At 50.8% G+C, this 18322-nt stretch overlaps 1 protein-coding gene across 1 annotated transcript in view; it reads right to left on the reverse strand.

The window, feature by feature from the left end:
• Window positions 1-9426: 9426 nt before the first annotated feature.
• The window catches only part of COL5A3 (collagen, type V, alpha 3), a 63774-nt gene continuing 54878 nt past the window's right edge, over window positions 9427-18322 (reverse strand). Inside the window, exons 51-63 of the mRNA XM_011994966.1 lie at window positions 17890-17943; window positions 17595-17702; window positions 17371-17424; window positions 16804-16857; window positions 16543-16650; window positions 16184-16237; window positions 16062-16097; window positions 15276-15329; window positions 14471-14681; window positions 14247-14359; window positions 12385-12453; window positions 10513-10752; window positions 9427-10419 (exon numbers count right to left, since the gene is read on the reverse strand). Of these exons, the coding sequence (XP_011850356.1) occupies window positions 10273-10419; window positions 10513-10752; window positions 12385-12453; window positions 14247-14359; window positions 14471-14681; window positions 15276-15329; window positions 16062-16097; window positions 16184-16237; window positions 16543-16650; window positions 16804-16857; window positions 17371-17424; window positions 17595-17702; window positions 17890-17943 (1302 nt within the window). The 3' untranslated portion in view covers window positions 9427-10272. The remainder of the gene's footprint in view (window positions 10420-10512; window positions 10753-12384; window positions 12454-14246; window positions 14360-14470; window positions 14682-15275; window positions 15330-16061; window positions 16098-16183; window positions 16238-16542; window positions 16651-16803; window positions 16858-17370; window positions 17425-17594; window positions 17703-17889; window positions 17944-18322) is intronic.

Here is an 18322-nt window from a genome sequence, read left to right on the forward strand (position 1 = left end):
TATATATAATTTATATATATATTTGCTTACTGCCTGTCAACCATCCTAAAGTGTTAACTCCAGCAGGGCAAGGATCTTTGTTTGTTTCATGGCTGTCTCCCCAGAGCCTATGCCATTGCACTCTAGTGCCTGGAGCATAGTAGGTGCTGAATAAATATTTGTTGAATGTTATGTGTGCTGGGATGGGACCACTGATATGTCTACAAGCCAGTTTTTTGGGGGGTTTTTTGTTGTCATTTTTGAGATGGAGTCTCACTCTGTTGCCCAGGCTGGAGTGCAGTGGTACAACCTCGGCTCGCTGCAACCTCCACCTCCTGGGTTCAAGCGATTCTCCTGCCTCAGCTTCCCGAGTAGCTGGGATTACAGGTGTGCGCACCACCATACCTCACTAATTTTTGTATTTTTAGTAGAGATGGGGTTTCAGCATGTCCGCCAGGCTGGTCTCGAACTCCTGACCTCAGGTGATCTGCCGGCCTCAGCTCCCCAAAGTGCTGGGATTACAAGCGTGAGCCACCGCGCCTGGCCTACAAGCCAGTTTAACCAGGCTCTTGTATGTAGCTTCATGTGTCAATGGCACGTCTTCATGCCAGGCTGCAGTTTTCCAGGTCTCACATGTGCCAGCCACGCCTCATGATGCAGTAGTTTTGTGTGTGACAACGACAGTCTCTCTCTCTCCAGGTGTGGCTTGTCTCTGCAAATGGATTTCTGAACACCAGTGTGTGTGTGTGAAGGGGACTCTGGGTGTGTGTTGTAAACGAATAAGTAACAGAGGCAGATCTCAAGCAATTTAGAGGTTGATTTCGCCAAGGTTAAGGACGCGCCTGGGAAAAAGAAACACAAGTTACAGTAGGATCTGCGGCCTGTGCTTTGTCCAAAGAGAGTTTTGAGGACTTCACTGTTTAAAGGGAACTGGATGCAGTGGTTCATGCCTGCAATCCCAGGGAGGGGGAGGTGGAAGGATCACTTGAGCCTGGGAGTTCAAGGCTGTAGAGAGCTCTGATGGCACCATTGCTCTTCAGCCTGGGCAACACAGCGAGATCCTATCTCCAAAAAGACATTTTTTTAAGAAAAAAAATTAGGATGGGTACAATGGCTCACACCTGTAATCCCAGCACTTTGGGAGGTCAAGGCAGGCAGATCACTTGAGGCCAGGAATTCAAGACCAGCCTGGCCAACATGGTGAAACCCCATCTCTACTAAAAATACAAAAAATTAGCCGGTCGTGGCAGCACGTGCCGGTAATCCCAGCTACTTGGGAGGCTCAAGTATGAGAATTGCTTGAACTCGGGAGGCGGAGGTTGCAGCGAACTGAGATCACATCATTGCACTCCAGCCTGGGCGACAGAGCGAGAGTCCATCTCAAAGGAAAGAAAAAAATGAAAACAATTTTAAGGGGGAAAAGCAGAAAGGAGGAAGGAGGAAGGGAAAAACAGCAGGGGCGAGAGTAGGCGATGAGGCAAGTGTTTTCATTCTCGTGAGGCTTTGATTACCGCTTAGTGAATCTGCCTTTTACATATGAAAAGAGGGGGGTAGAGGAAACGTTGCTTATGCAATCGGCTCCAGTTCAGTACATCTACATTTTACGTAAGACAAAGTAAGCAAGTGAAATTACAGCTATCTGCTTGGGAACAAAAGGAAAGCAGTTTTCGCCTGACTCAGTTCCCAAGCTTCACTTTTCCCTTTTGCCACAGTTGAGTTTGGAGCCCCAAGATGAAATTTTCCTTTCACAGCTGGGTGTGTGTGACGGTGTGTGTGTGCCCTGCTATCGCTGCCAGTGTGTCTGAACCTGGCTGAGGATGTGTGTGTATGGGGGTTTGGTACATGACCTGCAGCTGTGGCAGGGGTGACAAGAGAGAAGTCTGACTTTGAGGGTCCTTGGTTCTGATACGTAATTGTGTGTGAGTGTCCCCATCAAAGTTGTGGCCGGGCATGGTGGCTCATGCCTGTAATCCCAGCACTTTGAGAGATCAATGTGGGCGGATTGTCTGAGGTCAGGAGTTTGAGACTAGCCTGGCCAACATTGCAAAACCCCGTCTCTAATAGAAATACAAAAAAAAAAAAGCCAGGCGTGGTGGCACACACCTGTAGTCACAGCTACTCAGGAGGCTGACTCAGGGGAATTGCTTGAACCCGGGAGGCAGAGGTTGCAGTGAGCCAACATTGTGCCACTGCACTCCAGCCTGGGCAACACAGCGAGACTTCATCTCAAACAAAACAAAAAAGCTATGAGTATGCATGTGTAAAATTCCCTGCTAGGCCCAGCCCCCTGGCTCACACTTGTCATCCCAGCACTTTGAGAGGCTGAGGCAGGAAAATAGCTTGAGCTTGGGAGTTCCAGACCAGCCTGGGCAACATAGTGAGCCTTTGTCTCTACAAAAGATCTAAATATTAGGTAGGTGAGGTGGCATGAACCTGTGGTCCCAGCTGCTCAGGAGGCTGAGATATGAGGATCTCTTGAGCCTGGATGTTGAGGCTCTACTCCCGCCTGGGCAATGGAACAAGACCCTGTCTCAAAAACAACAACAGCAGCAACAACAACAACGACGAAAGAATTAGCCGGGCATGGTAGTGCGCACCTGTAGTCCCAGCTATTAGGGAGGCTGAGGCAGGAGGATTACTTAAAGCCAGGAATTTGAGGCTGCAGTGAGCTATGATCTAGCCACTGAACTTCAGCTTGGGTGACAGAACAGGACCCTGTCTCTAAAAAAAAACATTAAAAACAATTAGTTAGGAGTGGTGGGATGTACCTATGGTCCCAGCTACTCTGGAGGCTGAGACAGGAGGATCACTTGAGCAGGGAGGGTTGAAGCTGCAGTGAGCCATGATCGCACTACTGCATTCCAGCTTGGTGACAGAGCAAGACCCCAACTCCTAAACAAATAAACTCCCCTACCATATCCGCCCTCTCCTCCACCCCCAAACCACAACCATGTCTGTATAAAGCCACAGGCAGCCCCCACTCTGGCCACCCCACTCTGCCCCTAGCTGGAACACTGTGTGTCAGTAATTGCTCAGGGAGCACTAGCAGTGTGACTAATTATGGCTTCTAAATATGCAAATCAGCTGGGGGTTTTCCGGGCAGCCGCCTGGGTGCTGGCACTGATGCTGAATAAACACAAGGAGCTTAGCAAGGCCCAGAATTCCCTTCTCACACCTTTGTCAATTAACCTTTCATTTACAGGGTCGGGTTTCTCATTCATTAACGAGCTTTGGGCTCATTAAAGAGTCCTCATTAAACTCTATAAATTGTCCCTCCCTTCCAAAATGCCTGCACCAGGATGGAAATGGAGTTGCAAAACTGAGACAGGCCGACCTGCATTCAAATGCCTGGCTGTGTACTGTGGGCAGACACCTCCCCTCTCTGAACCTGTTTCCTTCCTGTAAAATGCAAACAAACAGACATGGGGCCGTGGGGGCAAGTCCCCATGGCTCATACTTATAATCTCAACACTTTGGGAGGCCAAGGTGGGAGGATTGCCTGAGGACAGGAGTTTGAGACAAGCCTGGGCAACAGAGCAAGACCCTTTCTCTACCTACCCTTGAAAATTAGCTGAACATGGTGAAGCACACCTGTAGTCTCAGCTACTCCGGAGGCTGAGTCAAGAGGGTTGGTTGAGCCTAGGTGTTGGAGGCTGCAGTGAGCTATGATCATGCCACTGCACTCCAGCCTGGGCAACAGAGCAAGACCCTGTTTCAAAAAAATAAAATGCAGAGGTCAGGAGTTTGAGAACAGCCTGGCCAACACAGCAAAACCCCCATCTCTACTAAAGATACAAAAGTTAGCCAGGTGTGGTGTCACGTGCCTGTAGTCCCAGTTGCTCGGGAGGCTGAGACAGGAGAATTGCTTGAACCCAGGAGGCAAAGGCTGCAGTGAGCTGAAATCATGCCACTGCACTCCAGCCTGGGCAACAGAGCAAGACTCTGTCTCAAAAAATAAATAAAATAAAATAAAATAAAATAAAATAAAATAGGCCGAGCGCGGTGGCTCACACCTGTAATCCCAGCACTTTGGGAGGCTGAGGCGAGGGGATGACCTGAGGTCAGGAGTTCGAGATCAGCCTGACCAACATGATGAAACCCCTCTCTACTTAAAATACAAAAATTAGCTGGGCATGGTGGCACACACCCATAATCCCAGCTACACAGAAGGCTGAGGCAGGAGAATCACTTGAACCCAGGAGGCGGAGAGTGCAGTGAGCCGAGATCGCGCCATTCCACTCCAGCCTGGGCAACAAGAGGGAAACTCCGTTTCATAAAATAAAATAATTAAAATCATAGGCCAGGCGCAGTGGCTCATGCTTGTAATCCCAGCACTTTGGGAGGCTGAAGTGGAGGATCACAAGGTCAAGAGATCGAGACCATCCTGGCCAACATGGTGAAACCCCATCTCTAGTAAAAATACAAAAAAATTATCTGGGCATGATGATGCATGCCTGTAGTCTCGGCTACTTGGGAGGCTGAAGCAGAAGAATCGCTTGAGCCCCAGAGGCAGAGGTTGCAGTGAACCGAGACTGCACCACTGTACTCAAGCCTGGGCAACAAGAGCGAAATTCCATCTCAAAAAAAAAAATAATAGTCTGCTGGGCGCAGTGGCTCACACCTGTAATCCCAGCACTTTAGGAGGCCAAGGCAGGTGGATCAACTGAGGTCAGGAATTCGAGACCAGCCTGACCAACATGGTGAAACCCTGTCTCTACTAAAAATACAATATTAGTCAGGTGTGGTGGCACATGCCTCTAATCCCAGCTACTTGGGAGGCTGAGGCAGGGGAATCGCTTGATCCCAGGAGACAGAGGTTGCAGTGAGGCGAGATTGCCCCATTGCACTCCAGCCTGGGTGACGGAGCAAAACTCCATCTCAAAATAGTAATAATAATAATAATAATAAATAAAATAAAATAATTAATAATAGTAAAATAAACATAAATAAAAGGAATGGGAGATATTAAAGTGGACTGTGATAAAGAAAGAGAATACATAGGCCGGGTGCGGTGGCTCACACCTGTAATCCCAGCATTTTGGGAGCCCAAGGTGGGTGGATCACGAGCTCAGGAGATCAAGACCATCTTGGCTAATATGGTGAAATCCCGTCTCTACTAAAAATACAAAAAATTGGGCCGGGCGCGGTGGCTCAAGCCTGTAATCCCAGCACTTTGGGAGGCCGAGACGGGCGGATCACAAGGTCAGGAGATCGAGACCATCCTGGCTAACACGGTGAAACCCCGTCTCTACTAAAAAACACAAAAAAAAACTAGTCGGGCGCGGTGGTGGGCGCCTGTAGTCCCAACTACTCGGGAGGCTGAGGCAGGAGAATGGCGTGAACCCAGGAGGCGGAGCTTGCAGTGAGCTGAGAACCGGCCACTGCACTCCAGCCTGGGCAACAGAGCGAGACTCCGTCTCAAAAAAAAAAAAAAAAAAAAATTAGCCAGGTGTGGTGGTGGGTGCCTGTAGTCCCAGCTACTTGGGAGGCTGAGGCAGGAGAATGGCGTGAACCCAGGAGGCGGAGCTTGCAGTGAGCCGAGATCCGAGATCGTGCCACTGCACTCCAGCCTGGGCAACAGAGCGAGACTCCGTCTCAAAAAGCAGAAAGAAAACAAAGAAAGAAAAGAAAAGACATGTAAAGTGCTGAGCCCAGGGATGTAGTTTTGAAAAACAGCAATGGCCAACATTCCCTTAAGAGAGAGGACTTTGTTTAGCAAAATTTTTTTTTTGTGTGTGTGTGTTTTTTTTAAAGAGATAGGATCTTGCTATGTTGCCCATGTGGACTTGAACTCCTGGGCTCAAACTCACTCCAGATCTCTCGCCTTAGGCTCCTAAATAGCTGGGGTTACAGGTGCATGTCACCATGCCCAGCTCTGTTTAGCAAAATCTGTTGATGGTCTTCATCACTTTCTAGTTCTAGACTTTGGATAAATTATTCCACCTTTCTCTGTTCCTCAGTTTCCTTATCTGCACCATGGAGATAATAGTAGTACATCCCTCAAAGGTTGTTATGTGGGATAATTAAATTAATGGAGGTAAAACATTTGATGAACAGTGTCTGGCATATGGGTAATAAATGGCAACTATGATTATGTTAGTTGAGGCCGGGCATGGTGTCTCACACCTGTAATCCCAGCACTTTAGGAAGCTGAGGCTGAATGATCCCTTGAGCCCAGGAGCTTGAGACCAGCCTGGGCAACACAGTGAGACTTTGTCTTTTTTTTTTTTTTTTTGAGACAGAGTCTTGCTCTGTCACCCAGGCTGGAGTGCAGCAGCTCAATCTTGGCTCGATGTTGGCTCACTGCAACCTCCAACTCCCCGGTTCAAGCGATTTTCATGGCTCAGCTTCCAGAGCAGCTGGGACTACAGGCACATGCCACCATGCCCAGCTAATTTTTGTATTTTTAGGTGGAGACAGGGTTTCACCATATTGGCCAGGCTGGTCTCAAACTCCTGACTTCGTGAACCACCCGCCTCGGCCTCCCAAAGTGCTGGGATTACAGGTCTGAGCCACAGTGCCCAGCCGAGACCCTGTCTCTTAAAAAAAAGTTTGAAAATTGACCGGGTACGGTGGCTCATGCCTGTAATCCCAGCACTTTGGGAGGCCGAGACAAGTGGATCACGAGGTCAGGAGATCAAGACCAGCCTGGACAACGTGGTGAAACCCCAGCTCTAGTAAAATACAAAAAAATTAGCCAGGCATGATGGAGCATGCCTGTAGTCCCAGCTACTAGGGAGACTGAGGCAGGGAAGTTGCTTGAACACGGGAGGCAGAGGTTGCAGTGAGCCGAGATGGCGCCACTGCACTCCAGCCTGGCGACAGAGCAAGACTCCGTCTCAACAAAAAAAAAAAAAAAAAGTTTAAAAATTAGCTAGGTGTGGTGGCACATGACTATAGTCCCAGCTATTTGAGAGGCTGAGGTGGGAGGATTAATTGAGGCCAGGAGTTGGAGACTGCAGTGAGCCCAGCTCGCACCACTGTACTCCAGCCTGGGCAACAGAGCAAGAAAAAAAATGCTCTAAAAAAACATAAATGAACGAATCACCAATCTCTGGGCATCAACAGTCTTCATGGAGTCAGGACTCTTAGCAACGTTGATTCAATGAATGAGGACCAGTATTCAGGTGGCCTTAAGGGGCTGGTGGCAGGAGTAGTAGGGTGAGAGCCTTGGGTTTGAGGGAGAAAACTCACCCCGATCTGAAGTTTCTACCCACCCAATCCCACCTGACCCACCTCAACTCACACCATTTCTCCATCACTCCTAACTAAACTCAATCCAACAGTGCCCATCAACTGATGAATGAATTAGCCAAAGGTGGGAGATGACTGAATATTACTTCGCAATAAAAAGGAATGAAATACTGATGCATGTACAAATAAACCTGGAAACCAGCCGGGCACTGTGGTTAATGTCTGCAATCCCAGCACTTTGGGAGGTCGAGGTGGGTGAATCACTTGAGGCCAGGAGTTCAAGACCAACCTGGCCGACATGGTGAAACCCCGTTTCTACTAAAAATACAAAAATTAGCCAGGGATGGTGGTGTGTGCCTGTAGTCCCAGCTACTTGGAAGGCTGAGACAGGAGAACTGCTTGAACCCTGGAGGGGGAGGTTGCAGTGAGCCTAGATCATGCTACTACACTCCAGCCTGGGTGACAGAGCGAGACCCTGCCCCCAAAACAAAAATCTCCTGGAAACCATTTGGCTCAAAAGGCCAGACACAAAGGGCCATATATTGTGTGATTCCATTTATTTTTATTTATTCCTTTTGTTTTTGTTTTTTGGTTTTTATTTTAGAGAGAAGGTCTCACTCTGTTGCCCAGGCTGGAGTACTGTGGTGTGATCATAGCTCACTGCAGCCTCCAACTCCTGGCCTCCAGTGATTCTCCTGCCTCAGCCTCCTGAGTAGCTGGAACTACAGATGTGCACCACTGTACCTGGCTAATGTTTTTATTTTTATTTTTGTAGAAATGGGGTCTTGCTATGTTGCCTGGGCTGGTCTGGAACTCCTGGCCTCAAGCAATCTCTGCCTTGGCCTCCCAGAATGCTGGGGTTGCAGGAGTGAGCCACCTCACCCAGCCTGATTCCATTCATATGAAATGGACATTTCAGTCCAGAATAGGCAAATCCTTAGAGACAGAAAGCAAATTCGTGGTTGCCTACAGCTGGGAGGTTGGAAAGACATGCGAAGTGACCACTAATGGGTATAGGATTTCTTTTAATTATACAGCTTAAATGGGTGAATTATACGGTATGTGAATTCTATCTTAATAAATCAGTTAAAAAATATACCTCAAACCAACATCTAACTCCTAATTCAAATCATCCCAAACCAAACTTTTTTTTTTTTTTGAGACAAGGTCTTGCTGTGGTATCACCCAGGCTGGAGCACAGTGGTGCAATCTCAGCTTACTGCAACCTCCGCCTCCCAGGCTCAAGTGATTCTCCCACCTCAGCCTCCTGAGTGGCTGAAACCACAGGCATACTCCTCCATGCCCAGCTAATTAAAATTTTTTTTTTTTTTTTTGTAAAGAGGCCAAACTTCTGGTTTAAGCTGTCTTGGGCTTCCCAGCCCAAGCTGACAATTTTCAGCTTTTCCTCTAGGAGCCTGGGTGAATAAATAGGCCTCTAATCTCCAGTAAGTCTCATTAAAATTGGATTCCCAAAAGACACATCTAATTAATACAGGTGATGACAGGTACCTCAGATGAGACAAGAGCCAGATCCCAAGAGAGATATGGGCCACATCAGATGAAAGAGATCAAGAGCTGGGTGAGGTGGCTCATGCCTGTAATTTCAGCAGCTCAGGAGGCTGAGGTGGGAGGATCGCTTAAGGCTAGTAGTTTGAGACCAGCCTCGACAACAAAGCAAGACAATATCTCTCTATACACACACACACACACACACACAAACACACACACACACAAAACAACCTAACTGGGTGTGATGGTGCATGCCTGTGGTCCCAGGTACTCAGGAGGCTGAAGAAGCAGGATCAGTTGAGTCCCAGAGTTGGAGGCTGCAGTGAGCCATGATCACGCCATTGCACTCCAGACTGGGCAACAGAGTGAGACCCAGTCTCTAAAAATGAACAAACAAGGGCCAGGCGTGGTGGTTCACATCTGTAATCCCAGCACTTTGGGAGGCCCAGGTGGGGGATCACCTGAGGTCAGGAGTTCAAAACCAGCCTGGCCAACAAGGTGAAATCCCATCTCTACTAAAATTACAAAAATTAGCTGGGCATGGTAATGCGCACGTGTAACCCCAGCTTCTAGGGAGGCTGAGGCAGGAGAATTGCTTGAACCTGGGAGGCGGAGGTTGCAGTGAGCCAAGCTTGCACCACTGCACCCCAGCCTGGGTGATACAGTGAGACTGCGTCTCAAGGATAAATAAAACAAAAATAAAAACAAACAAAAAAATTTAAAAAAGAAGTACAGAGACGAAAACACAGTTCATCAGTTTATTCTCAGATTTGAGATGCAAATTATGCCCTATGGCCTGGCGGTGGGGGGGCCAGGCTTGGGTTGGAATCTCTCATCATATCCTAGCCTTCCCTAAGGAGGAAGCAGATGAAATCTACAACAGGGGGGATTTTCCCTTTTAATACAGACCCAGGTATAAATAGGGCAGCACCATTAGGATCCTGATTCCCCCCCACCATCTTGGTCCCCGATTCACCTGGCATGGCAAGGTGAGTCTGGGGGGGTGGGGGGCAGGGGGAGGGGATTTGCAGAGCTGGGCTGAGGCAGGACAAGAAACACACAGCTCAGTCAAGGGAAGTCCCACTTCCCTCTGTAGTCTGACTTTAATCCTTTCACTGTGGAAGTGGAAAGGATCAAAGGGGGTGGGGGTCCCAGCCTGGGATCAGGAGACATCCAGTGCTTAACTCTGGGGAAGGGTAGCACCAAAAGGTGTGAAGGGCAGCGACAGAGGAGTGAGGAGGCAGGCGTTGGGGAATGGGGAGGCTTTTGTTCATCAGCTCTGAGTTAGAAGCTCATTGCATGGGGGTTCAAGAGGTGGGGAGGTGAGGTTTGGGTGGGGAGGGAGGGGAGAAAGAGCCAGACTGCAGTGTGCCACCTGGAATGGGGTGGGAGGAGGCTGGACCCTTGGGCCAGGGAAGCCCAGCCCCCAGCGCCCTGGAAAGGAGAAGGAATGACTGACCGTGATGAGCGAAGTCACATCCCATTGGCTCCAGAGTCACAGGTAACGATAAATACGGTGGCTTCAAAGCCTCAGCACCAAAGGCACCCCATTCTGAGGCTCCCTCATGGTCCCTCCCACCCCGGACACTCTCAGCTGCTGAAGCAGACGGGGCCCAGTTCAAACCCAAACTTCTGGTTCGTCTGGCCAAAGTCAGTGGCCGCCACATCCCACAGGGGTAGAAATCCCGCTCGAGAAGAGCTGAATTCGAAAAGGGTCTTCGTCTGTCCTTTCCGGAGCTGTCCACAGAGAAGACAGAGATGGCGAGTTATGGGGAGGGTGGCTGAGGTCTTGCTTCCCCTCTCCAGCCAGCCACTGCCCCACCCTCTTACCCGGCAGCCATCCTGGGGGACGCTGACGGTGGCTGCTGTCGTCTGGTTGAAGGACAGCTCCTCTCCATTGGTGCCAAGGAAACGGACGGAGCGGCTGTGGTCACCCGTGGCTTCGTCCAGCCAGGCAGCCGCATTCTGGCAGGAGTAGGTGAGGTTCTGACGAGCTGTGGCACTCAGCAGTTTCAGGAAGTTTAGCTGCACGACATTCACTGGGGACCCGTCGGCGTCCACATAGGAGAACTGGTGGGAGGAGGTCAAGGCAGAGGGTGAGGGGCTCCATGAGCCTCTTTCAGCAGAACCCACCTCCCGGGAATCTCCATCCACTGGCAGACAGACCACGCCTCCCATGTCGCCATCTCTGAGGAGGTCCCACCAGCCACCTGGAGATCCCTGGCAGAATCGCAAGAGTCACCTGAACACCCACTCTGTCCACCTCTCCATCCAGTAGGTCTCCATGCCCACCCCATATGACCTCCCAAATTTTGATTACTTCATCCACCAATCCAGGGTTTTAACACACTCAACCCCACCCGCAAGTCACAACTCTACCTCCACTCTTGTGAGCCACTGGATCTAGACAGCTCACTGTCTCCTGAATACCCGATTTCTGCCCTGTCCAATATGGCAGCCACGTGTCTTGAAATGTGGCCGATTTGAAGGAGGGATTTTTTTTACTTTATTTAATTTTCTTCCCTTTTTTGGTGAGTGGGGGTTGTTGGGGTCTTGCTCTTTTGCCCAAGTTGGAGTGCACTGGCACAATTCTGGCTCATTCCAGCCTCCATCTCCTGAGCTCAAGTCATCCTCCCATCTCAGCCTCCCAAGTAGCTGGGACTATAGGTGCACACCACCATGCCTGGCTGGGACTTTTTTTTTTTTTAACTTCATTTAATTTTTTTTTACTTAAAAAAAGTCATAACTAATGATTGAGCTTCAATCCAGTTATCAGAAAGCTTATGTTTGGAACAACTTGAGTCTGAATCTACTTTTTGAACTGTTGTTCAATGGTTTTATGAAATCTAAATATAGATCAAATATTCCCAATAAAATTTAGCATTTAAATTGTGATGTACTATAAATGTAAAATCTCCATCAGATTTTGAAGAGCTAATATGAAAAAAATACAAAATATCTTAATAATGCTTTTTCTCTTTCTTTCTTTCTTTTTTTTTTTTTTTTGAGATGAAATCTCACTCTGTTGCCCAGGCTGGAGTGCAGCAGTATGGTTTTGGCTCACTGCAACCTCCACCTCCCGGGTTCAAGCGATTTTCCTGTCTCAGCCTCCCAAGTAGCTGGGATTACAGGCACGCACCACCATGCCTGGCTAATTTTTTGTATTTTTAAAAGAGATGGAGTTTTACCATATTGGCCAGGCTGGTCTTGAACTCCTGACCTCAGGTGATCCGCCCACCTTGGCCTCCCAAAGTGCTGGGATTACAGGCATGAGCCACTGTGCCCAGCCATGTGACTTTTTCTTCTTCAAATTCACCAGATGCTGTCTTGACTCTGAACCTTTGCATATGCCATTCCCTCTTCCTGGAACACTTGTCCTTGCCCTTCCTAGCTTGCTAACACAGCACATTCTTTAGGCTTCAGATGAGCTGTGATTTCTACCAGGAAGCCTTCTGGTCTTTCCAACACTCCTCTGAATTTCCACCATGCCCTGTGCTTCCCCTGTCCTGGCACCATCATTCTCTATGGCAATTGACTGCCTGTTACATATCTGAGGCTGCCACCCCACCTCCAGCTTGTGATCCCCAGGAAGGTAGAGGCAAGTCTATCCTGTTCATCTCACCTCTCAGAAACCACTCCTCAAACCCACCCGCTGGTTCCTAATTTTCATGCCACTCCCCACCTTGGCCTCTGGTGACTCACCTTCTTCCCTCGACGGAATGTGCTATACCAGCCTCCAGGCTTTTCCTTGGACCAGGAGGCCAATTTCACCTGGAGGAGAAAAGGGAGGGTCACTGTAGCTGATGCCCTTGGTGCCACCTAGATCCCATCTGCATTTACCTTCTCACATTGTAGGCTGCTGTGACTATGTCAGGATGTTCTCTGGCTTCTGGGATGGTTGGGCTCCGCCAGTGCACAATGGGGGAAGGGGGTTCATGCCCCTGAGGCAACCCTCACCCAATGACTGATGGGAGTTGGTGGATAAATACCCCAGCTCCCTCGCCTCCAAGGGGGATAGCTCTCAGGCGCCTGTGCTACACAGTCTCCCCAGGGCTCCCCAGTGGATTGAGCTCTGGATCCCCAATGGTACCATTTTATTTTAATTAATTAATTAATTAATTAATTTTTGATATAGGATCTCTCTCTATCACCCAGGCTGAAGTGCAGTGACATAATCATAGTTCACTGCAGCCTCAAACTCCTGGGCTCAAGCAATCCTCCCACTGCAGTCTTCCAAGTAGCTAGAACTACAGGTGTGCACCCCCATGCCCAGCTTTTTTTAAATTTTCGAGACAGGGTCTTGTTCTGTCACCCAGGCAGGAGTGCAGTGGTGTGATCACTGGCTCACTGCAGCCTCGACTTCCAAAGTTCAAGCAAACCTCCAACCTCAACCTCCTAAGTAGCAGTGAAACCCCATCTCTACTAAAAAAAAAAAAAATAAAAAAATACAGAACGAATTAGCTGGGCGTGGTGGTGCATGCCTGTAATCCCAGCCACTGGGGAGGCTGAGGCAGGAGAATCGCTTGAACCTGGAAGGCAGAGGTTGCAGTGAGCTGAGATCACGCCACTACATTCCAGCCTGGGAGACAGAGCCAGACTCTGTCACACACACACAAAAAACAAAACCGTTCACTGATACTTGTTTTTGCATCAGTATCTGAATTGCACAGCCACTCTATGAAGTAGATTCTTTCTTTCTTTTCTTTTCTTTCTTTCTTTTTTTTTTCTAGACAGAGTCTCACTCTCTCGCCCAGGCTGGAGTCAATGGTGCAGTCTTGGCTCACTGCAACCTCCATCTCCCAGGTTCAAGTGATTCTTCTGGTTCACCCCCTGAGTAGCTGCCCGCCAGCACACTCAGCTAATTTTTGTATTTTTAGTAGAGACGAGGTTGGTCAGCCTCGTCTCAAACTCCTGACCTCAGGTGATCTGCCCCTCCTTGGTCTCCCAAAGTTCTGGGATTACAGGCATGAGCTACCATGCCCAGCCTACTGATTTCTTTTGGAATTTTCCTTGTCTGTCTTCCCATGGGAGGTATGAGTTCCATAAAAGCAGAGATAGTTTTCTTTTCTTTCTTCCTTTTTTTTTTTTTTTTTTTTTGTTTTCTTTTTTTTTTTTTTTTTTTTGGCTCTGCCGCCCAGGCTGGAGCACAGTGGCACAATCTCGACTCGCTGCAACCTCCACCTCTAGGGCTCAAAAGATCCTCCCACCTCAGCCTCCAGAGTACCTGGGACTACAGGCTCACACCACCATGCCTGGTCAATTTTTAAATTTTTGTAGAAACGGGGTTTTGCTATGTTGCTGAGGCTGATCTCGAACTCCTGACCTCAAGCGATCCTCGCGCCTCAGCCTCCCAAAATGCTGAGATTATAGGCATGTGCCACCACGCTGGCCTGATATTTTTTCTTTTTGATTCTCTGCTGTAGTAGTCCCAGCTCTTGAGACGACTTGGCATACAGTAAGTGCCGGTTGAAGGAAGGATAATGTCCCAGACAAGGTGGGTGTGGGTGTGGGGAGCAGGGGACAGCCCTTCTGGGGGAGGGGAATGAGAGGTTTGGGCCACTCACGATCTCGAACTTCTTGTCGGGATAGAGGCAGGTCTCTCCTCCCGCCGTGAAGTTGCAAAAAACCCTGAACGAGTCCCGCGCGCAGCCCTGGTTGGGGTCAATCCAGTATTCCCCTGCCGCAGAACCAGGCAGGGTGGGTGAGTCCGGATGGGACCCGACGGACCCCAACCCCCCCCACATCCCCAACCTCCGCCCATCCAAGTGGCGGGGGGACCGGACCTCACCATCAGGCAGGTGCGGATGGTTGCGGTGCAGCTCGTGGCACACGAGGCCGGGGCGCTCCGCAGTGCCAGGAGGACGCCGCAGCTGCTCCAGCTCCAAGCTCAGCGATGTGAGCGAAGCCAGCACCTCCTCCAGGCCGCCCTCCACGACTGGGAGTGGGACTGGGACGAAGCGCCGGCGCCTGCGCAGCCCATGCAGCTCGGCAGGGGGACCCTGGGCGTGGGGGATGGGAACGGAGGAGAAGAGAGGGGAGATGGGGGAGGGAGAGACCGGGAGAAAGAGAGACAGGCAGAGATGAAGAGGCAGAGAGACACAAATGAGAAAGAGAAGGGAGATAAACAAGAGGCAGAGACAGAGAAAGGAGAGATAAGCAGACAGGGAGAGACACACAGAAAAGAGAGAGACGGATTCAGAGATGGGGAGAAGCCAAGTTGTAAGAGGACAAAAGAGAAAACGCAAGAAAAGCAGAGACAGAGGGACAGAGAGCGGGGAGAGAGACAAAAGATGAAATAGTGGCGCAAGTATCGAGACAGAGACGGATAAAAAAGATGGAGCAAGACAGGGAGGGAGAGATGGGGTCCGAGAGACAAGACCCAGGTCAGAGCCCCTTCCCCCAACCCCCACCTCCCAGGCCAGACCTTCCTTGGGGTTTTGTAGGGAACTACCCTCTTCACCTACATCCTCTGAACGCCTAGTGTGTGCCTGGCCCAGTGGTGGGCACGGAAGGACCCTCTGGGGACACCCAGACATAGTCCTTGCTCTCCCCCCAGGTTTTGGTGCCCAGCCCCCTCTCCCTGTGGAACTCACCGGGGGGCCTGGTGGGCCTGCAGGTCCGGTGTCTCCACGGGGGCCCATGGACCCCTGTAGGGAGAAGTCACTTGGAGAATGAACTCTATGGAGACCCTTCCCAGCAACACACACACACACACACTCTCTCTCTCACACACTCACACACATGCTCAAACACACACGCACACACTCACACACACACACATACTCAAACACACACTCACACATGCACTCACACACACTTCACACACACACTCACACACTCTCACACACACACTCACACACACTCACTCACACACATGCACTCACACACTCACACACAGGCACTCACACACACTCACACACACTCACACACTCACACGCACTCACACACATGCAGTCACACACACACTCACACACACTCACACACACTCACACTCACACACACACTCACACACACACTCACACTCTCACACACACAGCCTTGGGGAAGGCACATGAAGTTTTCAGCATTAAGCATCAGACACAAATTTTCTTTTCATGTTTTAATGTCTCTGAAATCAGCTTCTTAACATCTTTGGCAAGTCATAGTTTACTTGGCAGAACTGTTTTCTTTCCTAGCAGTTTGTAAAATAATGGTACATCTTATAATTGACGGCATTTTGGATCTGATGAAATACAACAGTAGGTGTTGAATAAATATTTGTCAAAGGCACGACTGCATGAATAAATAAGTGAATGAAGGCAGAGGCGTGGAGGGTTCTAGTAGAGTGGAGGGGATGGGGAGCTGGGATATGTAAGCCCACGGAAGCAGGGTGTACTCACCGGAGACCCCTTTGAGCCTTTCTGTCCCAGGGGGCCCTGTAGGGTACAGACAGGAAGAGCTGAGGTCCTGGCCCGGCCCGCCATAGTGACTTCATCCCACAAATGATTCCCTTCATACTCACCGCCACACCTGGGGACCCAGGATGGCCCAGAGAGCCAATGGGACCAGGGGGACCCTAGGGAAAGGACATCAGGGTCAGAATTGGTGGGGTACACCCTACTGCCCTGACAGATCGCCAGACAAGCCTTCAGTCCCACCAAAGGAAGACCCCAAACCCTAGACAAGTCTCCAGTTCCCCCACAGAGAGACCCCAAACCCCAGACACAGCCTCCAACTTGCCAGTTCTGAGATACAGCTCCCTATTTTCCCTAGACACATCCTCATTAATCCAGACCCATGTTTCCTAGACCCCACACCCACAGTCTCTCAACCCACCCCCTCCTTCAGACATATTCTTCCCACTGAGGTCAGGACACTCACAGGATCTCCCTTGGGACCAGGGGGTCCCTGCACGCCTGGCAACCCCTGATCTCCTTTCTCACCGGCTTCCCCCGGGGGGCCAATGAGACCGATCAATCCAGTGTGGCCCTGGAGGACAGAAGAGGCATAGACAGGGGAGGACATGGGACTATTCAGGGAGGTTTTTCTCCTGGAGGCTTAGGGTGATGAGTTTGGGAGCAGAAGGGAGAGAGGGAAAGAGGGGAGGAGATGGGGAAGAGAATAATGGAATCATGTCCTTACCTTTTCCCCCTTGGGGCCAGCATCTCCCTTCAGCCCTGGGAGGCCAGAGGGCCCCTGGGAGAAGAGCAAGGGTCAGTCAGGGATTCTCAAATGTGAACTCTCGAGGTCTGTGTGGGTGGTTGGGGGATGGTCAAATGGGAAATTATGCAGATTTCAAATGGGAATTACCAGGGATGGGGGTCAAGGGATGGTCAGCGTAGGCCACCAAGGTGGAATGATGAGAGCTAATGAGGGGTTGACTGGAGGATGGACAATGTGAGTGGTCAGTGGCCAAGGTCAGCCTGGGTGATCAGTGTAGACCATCAAGATGGAAGGTCAGAGTAGAGGGTTAGTAGAGGTGGGCAGTGTAGACCATTGAGGTGGAAGATTAAGGCGGAGAGTTATAGAGATGGGCAGTGTAGACCATCAAGGTGGAAGGTCAGAGCAGATGGTTAGTAGTGACGGGCAGTATGGACACTCAGATGGACGGTCAGTGAGGGTCATCCTGCACCAATGCTCACTAGATGGTCACTAGGTGCCCAGAGTGGTCCTCAGAGCCAGGACCTCAAGGATGAACAAGTCTCTTACCAGGGGGCCGGGAGGGCCCATCTGTCCAGGGGCTCCCAGGAGGCCTGGTTCACCCTGAGGATGGAACAGAACATGGGGTGGGCTGCACCCTGTCAGAACCCAGTGTGGACCGCCCCCACCATGCACCAGGGGCAGCCCCTCCAAACAGTGATGGGATCACAAGCTGGGAGCAGGCAGAAAGGGGCTGGACCCACCCTGTCCCACCCCTGCCCCGCTCCACTCACCACAGGGCCGGGGATCCCTCGAAGACCCTCAGGCCCCACACGTCCAGGGGGCCCTCGAGCCCCCATGGGACCCGTCCTCCCTGGGGGCCCGTCAGGACCTGGTTCCCCCTGAAATGGACACAGGCAAGGGAGTGGGCCAGAGTCAGAAGATTCCTGCCTCCTGACCCCCTGCCAAGAAGCATCTGGGATCTGGAGGGAGTGGGTGCCTGGGGTGGTCACAGGTCCACCCTCTCCTGATGGCCCCACTGTTGGCCTAGAGCAGTGCAGGGACCCTTCCCCTTGTCAGGGGACTCACCTTGGCACCTTTCTCCCCTTCTCTGCCTTCTCGACCCATGGGGCCTGAAGGACCCTGGGAAGGGAAAGACAATGAGCGGGGTCTAGGGGCTGACTCAGGGTCTGAGGGGTGAGTGGGGGGCTATGGGTGAGTGGGGTCTGTAAGGTGAGTGGGGTCTGTGGGGTGAATGAGGTCTGGGTAAATGGGGTCCGTGGGTGACTGGGGTCTGTGGGTGACTGGGGCTGTGGAGTGAGTGGGGTCTGTGAGTGTGTGGGGTCTGTGAGATGAGGGGGCCTGTGGGTGAGTGGGGGCTGTGGGGTGAGTGGGGGCTGCGGGGTGAGTGGGGTCTGTGGGTGAGTGGGGTCTGTGGGGTGAGTGGGGTCTGTGGGGTGAATGAGGTCTGGGTGAATGGGGTCTGTGGGTTAGTGGGGTCTGTGAGTGTGTGGGGTCTGTG

This window comes from Mandrillus leucophaeus, unplaced genomic scaffold, assembly GCF_000951045.1.
Source record: "Mandrillus leucophaeus isolate KB7577 unplaced genomic scaffold, Mleu.le_1.0 Scaffold112, whole genome shotgun sequence".
NCBI classification, from domain to species: domain Eukaryota; kingdom Metazoa; phylum Chordata; class Mammalia; order Primates; family Cercopithecidae; genus Mandrillus; species Mandrillus leucophaeus.